This window comes from Chionomys nivalis, chromosome 1 (assembly GCF_950005125.1).
Source record: "Chionomys nivalis chromosome 1, mChiNiv1.1, whole genome shotgun sequence".
NCBI lineage: Eukaryota > Metazoa > Chordata > Mammalia > Rodentia > Cricetidae > Chionomys > Chionomys nivalis.
In genome coordinates, this window is record NC_080086.1 from 19,405,909 (window position 1) to 19,416,286 (window position 10,378).

The 10,378-nt window shown below is 36.2% G+C and overlaps 1 protein-coding gene across 1 annotated transcript; it reads left to right on the plus strand.

Moving 5' to 3' along the window:
* The first annotated feature begins 315 nt into the window (after positions 1-315).
* LOC130885350 (killer cell lectin-like receptor 2) lies at positions 316-6,902 on the plus strand. Its single transcript, XM_057786858.1, has 5 exons — positions 316-430; positions 2,740-2,829; positions 3,921-4,145; positions 6,087-6,226; positions 6,795-6,902. The coding sequence occupies exons 1-5, from the start codon at positions 316-318 to the stop codon at positions 6,900-6,902; spliced, it is 678 nt and encodes a 225-aa protein (XP_057642841.1).
* Positions 6,903-10,378: the final 3,476 nt, after the last annotated feature.

A 10,378-nucleotide genomic window follows, 5' to 3' on the forward strand; every position in this document is an offset into this window, starting at 1 on the left:
GTGGCACCAATTTTGTCAAACATTCTTACTGCCATGTTACCACTCAGTCTTTTTTTGGAAATTCAAGGTGTTTTACCATACCTCCGAACAATCACTGATGTGACCACTAGTTAAAAAGTTTTATCATATGTTGTGAAACCCAGTCACCTTCCACACTCTTAAAGAATTCAGAACCTTAAAGGAGTTAAAAATCTTCCACCTTACTCCAGCATCAAATTCTAAAATGTTCTAAACTTGGACATTCTAATTTTTTCTTTACCTAGACATCATTTCAAGACAAAGTTTTGATTTAAACCTTCATTACTTCTATCCAAGATGAGGAATCAGCAGGTAACATATTCAACCTCAAGACATTTTGAGATTTCTTCAGAATCACTGCGTGTAGCCAGTCCTCATGAGACGCAAGGGCCCAGAGAGGTTGGCCACAAAGGTGAGTGCTCTCCTCTTAAGCACTGTACACACCAAACATTTAAAACTGTCCCAGCCTTTCTACTTATTGCCAACTGGTAATAGGAGATCACCGCAGGAAGAAGTGAGGACTTACAAGCTTTTGAAAGAAATAACCTTTGACACTGGAAAAATCAATAATTTATTTTTCATTTGTTAGTTTTTTATTGTTTACTTTTTGAGTCAGGGTGTCAACTAACCAGAACCAAGCTTAATTGTGCTATGTGGAAAACAGTGGCCCAGAATTCTTGACTCTCCTAACACAGCCTCTCAAGTTATGAGATTACCGTTGTGAGCCACCTAGCTTGCTTTAAATACATTTTTACAAATTTGAGAAAACAACAAGTTTTAATTAATTTTATCAAAATGTGATTTAAAATGTGAGGCCTTTAGAAAGAGAAACTACATTCTGAAAAAACACTGAATTTTCTAAAGGAATACAATCTTAAAGTCATGAAAAGTATAGCCAGACTGGTGCCGCACATTTTTAATTCCAGCACGTTGGAGGCAGAAGCCGGCAGATCTTTGTGAATTCGATGCCAGCCTGGTCTACAAGTGCTAGTTCCAGGACAGGTTTCATAGCTACAGAGAAACCCTGCCTCAAAAAATAAATGTTGAAAGCAAAGCTTTCTAAACAAGATATTCCAAGTGTTTCATCAAACTTCAGTGTCAATTATCAGCATCAACAGTCAGGTCAGAAGAGAGGTCTAAATTCTTTACACTTTCTCTTGTCCTTCAAATATTGTCCCATTTAAACACTAATCTGAACATTAGTGTGATGATAAGGAGTTGCTGGACCCTAGAACCCAAGACCTCCAACCCAAGGACAAATATCTTATTTTCCTGAGAAAAACAGAATTGATAGACAGGAAAGGAGCTGATTTCTAGGAATTCTTTTGTAATGGACCCTTATAGAGTTCAGAATTTTCATACTGGCTACCAGTTTTTTAAGGTTCCTTGGGGTTGATCTATCTTTCATCTTTATTCTGAGTTTGGAGTTTCCTACCTGCAGTTTGTTTATTCCTTCAGTGCTTTGTAAGGTGAATTAACTGTGTGCACCTGAAAAAGGCAGCGTAAACCTGTCATTCTAGCTTCCTGTGAGATGAGTCAAGGCTGAATGGACAAAAATTATCCAAATGAGCAAGGAAATCAAGACCACGAGGGGTGTGCCCACCCACTGAGACAGTGGGGCTGATCCAATGGGAGCTCACCAAGGACAACTGGACTGGGTCTGAAAAAGCATGGGATCAAACCGGACTCTCTGAACGTGGCGGACAATGAGGGCTGACTGAGAAGCCAAGGACAATGGCACTGGGTTTTGATCCTACTGCATGTACTGGCTTTATGGGAGCCTAGTCTGTTTGGATGCACACCTTCCTAGACCTGGATGGAGGGGGGAGGACCTTGGACTTCCTACAGGGCAGGGAACCCTGACTGCTCTTTGGACTGGAGAGGGAGGAGGAGGAAAGTAGGGAGGGGGAGGGAAATGGGAGGCAGGGAGGAGGTGGAAATTTCTAATAAAAAAATTTCCTAATTAAAAAAAAATTATCTAAACTCCTAGAGATCTGCTTCTATACATAGGGTATAAACAGAATAGGTATGTGTCATCCAGAAATATAAAAGTTAAACTTTTTAGAGTTTATTAATTATATAAAATAAAGGGTTTCACTATGACTTTTGTATATGAATATAATTTACTGATCATTTTTATCCATAATTATTATATCTATTTCCCCTTTCCCTGTTACCCTTCCAGTACCTTCTAATGTTTCTACTTTGATGTATTGTCTGTATTGTTTCCTTTCCCTTTAATTGTTAGTTACATGTTTACAAGTGTTACATATATTAATCTGTCATTTCATTTAGTGCTGTTCACATGCATATGTTTTAGAACTGACCACTTGGTATTAGATATCCACTTATGAGCTCATTCCTATAAGAGATTTAATTTCTCTCTCACATGTCATCAATTATCTGTAGTTCTTCATCTAGAAGTGGCGTTTTGTGGAGCTTTCCCCTGTACATATCAGCATGTGTTGCTTAGGTTACACTATTTTTGAGATTGTCTGATTGCAGTTTCCCTGTTTGGAGTCTCTGTATTTTACAATCTCTAGTCCGCTCCTCTGAGCTGTTCCCTGAACCTTAGGTTTAGGAGTTAGTTTGTATTCTGGAATTTTACTTAAAACATTAGAGTTTGTCATCCCTTTCTCACATGATGCTCCAGGTTATAGCTAGTGGTGAATGATGGGATGGTCCTGGTGATGATTCTCTTACCAGTTTTGATGTCTTTAGAGTGTTCAATCTCCTTACATCTCATTGCAGTGGCTCTCGGAATCCTTTGCTTACTTCTAATGATGGCAATCGCAGTGTGGCTGACATACAGTGAGTAATTCATATACATCATTTGCCTAGGTACTAGCAATAGACACTAATCATGGCATAGAATATAATTATTTTGTCTATCATCAGGTGACATTTCAGGTATCCTGGAATTTGAAAGTTTTTTTGTTTTCTCTTTGACTCCTGAACACTTGGGCATTACAGTGACTCTGGGGCTGCCTTGGACGTATTCTGTCTTACTCATAATAATATTCCCTGTGATAATGTGTGTTGCTGATATTCTGCTTCCATAGCTCTGATGACTTTGAATATGTCATAAACAGCTTGTAAAAAATAGCTGTACAAAATAAATTACATTGTCTTATGGATATTGAGGACATGGTTAAATGAAAAGATGGAATCTGTACACAGAAGTTAGAAGTTGTAGAACTTCAGCTTTACCTTTTGCTTGATGTCCTCACATCCTTAGAGAAAACCACTGATGGGCTAAGCTCCAACAATGCTGCAAATCTGCATATTATTGTCTTTTCTATGGTGGGTAGTCCATCTGCTCTGATGATAACTGTGGTATTACTTCATGTTTCTTAGCTCAAATTTTCATGCTGTGTTAGATGTCTCTGACTATTTTACTTAAGTATTTGTTAGGGTTTTTTTTTTTTGCTGTGAAAAAATGAAGTAATTAGAACATAAGGTGTTTCCACCATAATATTTTTAGCTATCTTATCCTAAAGCTCCCAATAGTGAAAAGTTCATTTTTCCATTCTTATAGTGAGTTAATTAAAGTGTTAATATTTAAGTGTCAAAATAGCAATCAAAATAATGACATGTATTGGCTGTCAGCTGGAAGATTTTCTCTAACATTAAATTTCAATAGTTATGCTTTATAACCATTTTTATTTTATCTTCTACTAATTTTATTTTTTCAGTATAGCCAAGAAAAAAATACAAACTGCAAAAAACTACATACAACCACAATTTCTATAATTAACTGATTTGTTAATTTCTAAACTTTAACATACAGTTTAAAGTAATGATATATGTTGGTGTCAAAATGAAGCTTTTTCTCTAATCTTAGATTTCAATACTTATTCAAAATGATCATTTTTTGGTGTTATATCTACTATTAATTTTAGTTTCTCAATATAGTGGAAACAAACATGAACTGCAGAAAACTCTAAACAACCTCACTCAAAAGTATCAAACCCTGCAAAGTAACAACTCCCTAATGAAAGAAATGCTGAGAAATAAGTCTATAGAGCTTGATGACTTCAAACGTCAGAAGGAACTTAACTCCTCCAACAGAGAACAGAACAGATGCTGTGGGGAAACTAATGTTTTAGATCACATATGGCTCACAGGTATGGAGGGGATCTTGAATAAGGAATTGCACTATTCTGTATTGATTCTTCTCCAGAAGATTTGAAGTTCTGTTAGCCGCTTTAACACTGGTAATCTGTGGGTTAATGGTTGAGGTTTTATGTAGTGGTAAAGAACCCTGGAAATCCTTGTTTGTATTAGGATAATTTTATAGTATCTAGAACTCAGGGGTCATTGGATGCTCCTACTGCTACCAGTGCGTGGAATTACAACTCATCACAGCCCAGAATTCAGGTCATTCTTATTTATGGGAAAATCTGAGTATCCCACTTTGTTTTTGTCAAAACATGAAGTTCTTATTAAGAGTGTATTTACAAAATATTTAGGTTAAAATAAACATAGAGCATTTAGGTGGATACAGTCACAGAAATAACAGTGTGTGTGTTTTTCTGTCTTATTATGAGAAATTGGCCTGTTTGTGACTAAGATATCCTCCCTAAAGCTTAAATGAGAGTTTCACTGTGGCTGTTCACATTTATGCACTTTTAACAGTAACACCATAAATTACACTTAAAAGATACACATATCAAGTGTTGTGAGGAAAGTTTTTTATTTGCATCATGACTGATTATCTTTTATTAATTCAACTGATCAATAATTATTAAATAATTGTTCAGGATTTAGAGTTTACAAAGAGGTTTTGCATATGAACTTACTCTGCTGTAATAGTAAGGGTTGACAATTTTATTATGCAAGGACAGATGAGAGCATTAAAATTGCTATATTGTAACATATGTGTGAAGAAAAGAAAAAGCTCCAAAAATATCTTTGAAGTATCCCAGACCCATGAAAAACATTTTGCATCATTAAATTTTTTAAAAAGCCTTTGTCATCTGTAAATGATAGTTTAACACTATAATTCTTGTACTTAGGAGGCTGAGGCAGAAGAATTATAAATTTGAGAACAGTCCAACAAATTCCAGCCAGCCTGAGCTACACAATGATACCTTTTCATAGGAAAACAAAGATTGAAGATAAAGTTTGTTAATTGAACATGGCCCTCCCAATACCCTCAATAAACAAAATAATTGTATTGAGGTGTTGTTGTTAAACAAATGGGAAACATTTCATTGTTTTCAACTTGACATGTTTGGGTATGTGGGTATACCATTGAATGCATCAACATAAACAGAACAGACTATCACCTTCAAAAGCTCTCTCATATGACTCTTATAACTCTTAAAATAAGAGCATCTAACACAGAGCACAGCACAGCTTTAAATGCACAGTATGTATGAATGAGTATGAGCCAGAGCATTACTATTAATCTAGAATTCTGACATCCTTGTAACAGACTTTGAACAACCAGTGTTCGTTCTCCATCCTCAAGCTCCTTACTATACAGCTCTGTTTTTGGACTGTGTTAAAACCCTCATCTGAGTTGAGTCATAAAATTTGGTCCTAGGCCTGGCTTGTTTCATTTTGCACACCATGCTCAAGTTTATCTATGCTTGTCACAGTGATCCTCATCTGTATTGGTGGTGTTGAGGTGTTGAGGCTAATTCGGTAGCACAGGCTGTCTTAGAATCTACTTTCTAACCAAGGCTGGTATGAAAGTCATCACTAATTAGCCTATGCCTGCCTCAAACTGCTGGTGACCCTTCTGTCTCACTCTCTGGAGTGCTCAGGTCATGGGAATAAGCTACCATGCTTATATATTTCCCTTTCAAGGATAAATAGTATTCATTTGTGTTCATCTGCTATATTTTTTGTACTCATTTATCCACAATGGGCACATCAGCTGTTTCTTTATAAAGAACTTTGCATAAAGCATGAGTGTACAGGAGTCTCTCTGCATGCTAGAATCTCAATTTTGGAGAGCTGTGATTCTTTTCTTAGTTATAGAGGCTTGATAAATGCAGTTCTCTGATAACAGTATGCCAGAAACTAAGAAGTTTAGTTATTCGCCTTCTCTGTTGTAGGCAAATATGTTGGTGGATACTGGTTCTGCTCTGGCATAAAATGTTATTTCATAATGGACAATAAACACTGGAGTGGATGTAAACAGACCTGCCAGGACTGCAGCTTGTCACTTTTGAAGATAGACGATGATGATGAACTGGTACCGTAGACTCTTCCATGCTATTCTATTCTCTGGGAGTTTGTCTCTAACCCTTGAATAGTGGCGTACTGAGTGAAGGCATGTTTTTGAAAGTAAAACTGTCAAGAGTGCATATGGTTTGCCAGTATTATGAGCAAAATTGCAGTAAGAGTCTCCCCAGTAACTCACTCCTGCTCCTGGCTTACTGTCAGGACACAGGGTTTTTGACAAAGAGACTCGATATTAAGAGACAACTGTGTCTTTGCAATCTCCTCCCTTTCTCAAGAATCTTCAAGAAAACCTCTCAGAAAATCATGTTTTCCCTTAATAAGTTTAACTCTTTATAGAATATCTAATGACTGACATTTATTTATCTTTAGATACCTGATTTCTTTTTAAAATAAATTATGGAATAGATTGGTTTTGGCACAAATTAGCCACTAGTGAGAAATTACTTTAAAAATGAGCTTAGATAGATTAGAGGAAAGGACTACAGAGAACTGACATAAAAATAGCTAAGATGTGTTATGTTGTTCTTTCTCTGAAACAGAAGGAAATTTTATCACCAGATATGTCTTTTCCTTTACAGAAGTTCCTTCAGGTCAAAGTTAATGCAAACAGTAACTGGATTGGATTATCGTTTGATACAGGAAAAAGCAAATGGCAATGGATTGACAATGGCCCATCTAACCTGTGAGTTTCCTGAACACTCACACACTAATAGTGGTACATGAGTTGGGAGGATTGTGTGTGATATGTAATACCTTTATTAGTTAATGATAATGATATTTTGGTCAATGGCTTAGCAGAGTAAAGCCATATGGGAAATTTGAACAGAGGTAGAGAAAGATGCCATGTAGCTGCTGAAGTAGAAACATATTTCACCAGTAACCCACAGCCTTGTGGGCTAGAATAGAATTGCATTAAATTAATAGAAATGCATTAACTTAATAGTCCTAACTAGTGAGAATTCCAAGACATTGCTAAACAGTACTATAATTAATATAGTTTCTGTGTGACTGTGTCTGGGCAGCTGAAAAATGAAAGCACAGTCCCTGTTTAATATAGATATGAATAATTTGCATTGGTATAAATCTTCGTTTATTGATACAAATTTAAGGTCAATTTTGTTGTTTATATATATATATATATATGTATTTCTGATCTTGATTAAGTTATTGTGTTTGTGTAGCTCATTTGAAAATGTAGTGTATAATTAAGAAATATAAGTTAATAGATAATCATCTATAATAGTCAAGCTTGTAGTCATGTTAGTTAGGATTTCTAGATGTACAGAGATGTATTTCAGATGGATAGGCATTCTTTAAACCTTTCAAGGACTAAGGAAAATGACATTTAAAATGTTTTAAGAACTTAAGACTTTTTAGGGGAAAAGACACACATCTGCTTCTGGAAGCACAAGGTACTTCAAGGGGAAAATAGGTATCAAAGAGGCTCCTTATTAAGTTGGTTAGCCATTTGGGCAAGAAATTGCTCTTTACTGGACTGCTTGATAAACTGGACATGCAGGGCCGACAGAAAGATGACTGCTCAATTTGTCTAAAGGTGAGACTGTCCTTCGGAGTTCCTGCTCCATAAAAGTGTCTGCTAGATGGTCCGCAGGATACAGAAGACAATAACTGGCAAACTGTGAATATAGGTACAACTGTCTTTGAAATTTCCTGCACCATGGGAAAGTCCGCTGGTTACTATGTGCCAGTAGTCCTAAGATGGATGCCCCAATAATACAGAAGAACTTTGGGTGACTGTCCAGGTAGCAAGATGTCTCTGTCAATTCTAGAGTTTTGAAAGTTGCTTACAATGAACTTACTTGTAATTATGTAGCGAGCAGGCCTGCTTTTCATCATGCCCGGCTCCCACATGGTTAGCTTTACACCCACTATAACAACTCACAAATTGTATTCATTTAAATACTGAATGGCCCATTAGTTTCAGCCTACTATTGGCTAATTTTCACATCTTGCTTAACCCATTTCTAATAATCTGTGTAGCACCATGAGGTGTTGGCTTACTGGGAAAGATTCAGCATGTCTGAATTGGTGGCTGGATCCATGGTGTCTGCCTCACTGCCTTCTTCCTCCCACCATCCTGTTCTGTTTACTCTGCATACCTAATTTTCTGTCTTACCAAAGGGCTAAGTCAGTTTCTTTATTAACCAATGAAAGTAGCACATAGACAGATGACCCTCCTCCATCATTTCCCCTTTTTCTGTTTAAACAAAAAGGAAGGCTTTAACTTTAACATAGCAAAATTACATATAACAAAACAGTTATCAAGCAAGAATTACAGTTACAATATTTATATCTACTTTATTTTTTATCATAACTAAGGCTAACTATAACTATCTATTCTTCAACTCCATCAAAGCTTCCAGAAGGATATAATATTCCCTAAGTAAACAAAAAGTAAGCAACTTCCAAAACTCTAGAAACGACAGAGACATCTCGCTGCCTGTACAGTCACCCAAAGTTCCTCTGTACCATTGGGAAATCTATCTTCGGCCTTCAGGCCCATAGTATCCAGCAGACTTTTCCACGAAGCAGGAAAATTTAAAGACAATTCAGTCAACATTTTCTGTGTCCTGCAAACTGTCTCACAGACTCTTTCATGAGTTAAGAACCCCGAAAGATCATCTCACCTTTAGGCAAGTTGAACAGTCCTCTCTCTGCAGGTTCTTTGTGTCCAGTTTATGCAACAGTTCAGGCAAGTGCAGTTTTTTTTGCCCAAATGGCTATCCAACTCAATAAGGAGCCTCTTCGATGCCCATCTTCCTCTTAAAGTAGATTGGTGCTGCCAGGAGCAGACATGTCTCATTGTCATGAAAAGCCCTAAGTTATTAAAACATTAAATGCCATATTCTGTAGTCTTTGAAAGATGTGAAGAATGATTATGTGAAATATATCTGTGTATCTAGAAAATCTAACTTAACATGACTACATGCTTGACTATTATCGATGATTATTAACCTATGTATCTTAATTATACATTACATTTTTAAATAAACTACACAATCACAATACCTTAATCAAAATCAGAAATACATATACATATAACAAAATTGACTATAAAATCCATACTAATGCAAATTATTCATATCTATATCATATCCCCTTTGAATGTAAAAGAACATTTACAAACAATTGGGAATATGGGCGCAGTTTTTTCTCTCCAAACTGCTTCGTGCTGAATAGGGGCACTGTTAATCAGGTCTTTCATGGTATAACCTGTGTGCTTGGTTCACCTCAGTCATCAGTTGAGTGAATTAATTTTCTGAAAGTGTTCACAGCAACCTTTCAGAAGGGCGTGGTCTATCATACCATATTGAGATAGAAGCAATCCACAGGGTTCATTATCTGTGAAAACAAAAGAAGACCCTCTCCAAAGCATCATATCCTTAGACCCAAATTCTGAAATCATAATACCCTTATGATATCCATTCTGGTTTAGTTTGGCAGCCCATATAATGAAATGTCTCTCTGTACTTAGCTCCTTCACAGCCTAAAATTTTAAAGAAGACACAATAAAATACATAATCCAAACCCTCTGTGAATTTTCCATTCTTACGGAAATGGAAAATTTTTCTTTATTTTTTTTAATCTATAACTATCTGTACTCTGTCTCTTTAAAGACTTTACCCCCTTTTTTAAGACATTAATTTTATTCTTTATATTCTTTATCTTCTCTCTCCCAAGCCTACGTACACTCATCCAACATTGTGACACATTTACAGGTCTTTTATGTCTAAATCTGTCCTATTGTGTATCTGTAATTTTTTACTGTCCAGGAACATTTTTTATTTGCGCCTTTAAGTCACTAAGCACTTAAGAATCTAAGCTGTGACATTCCTAGGTCAAAAACAGGTACTGCGGGCTTGCCCCACCCAGCCCAATATTGAGTTACTTGTGACTCTGAACCAGTTGTAGATGCCCCAATGGTACAGAGGAACTTTGGGTGACTGTCTAGGCAGCAAGATGTCTCTGTCATTTCTAGAGTTTTGGAAGTTGCTTACTTTTTGCTTACTTTTGGAGTCTTTGATAGAGTTGAAGAATAGATGGATAGTTATAGTTAGCCCTAGTTAGATAAAAGATAAAGTAGATATAAATATTGTAACTGTAATTCTTGCTTGATAACTGTTTTGTTATATGTAATTTT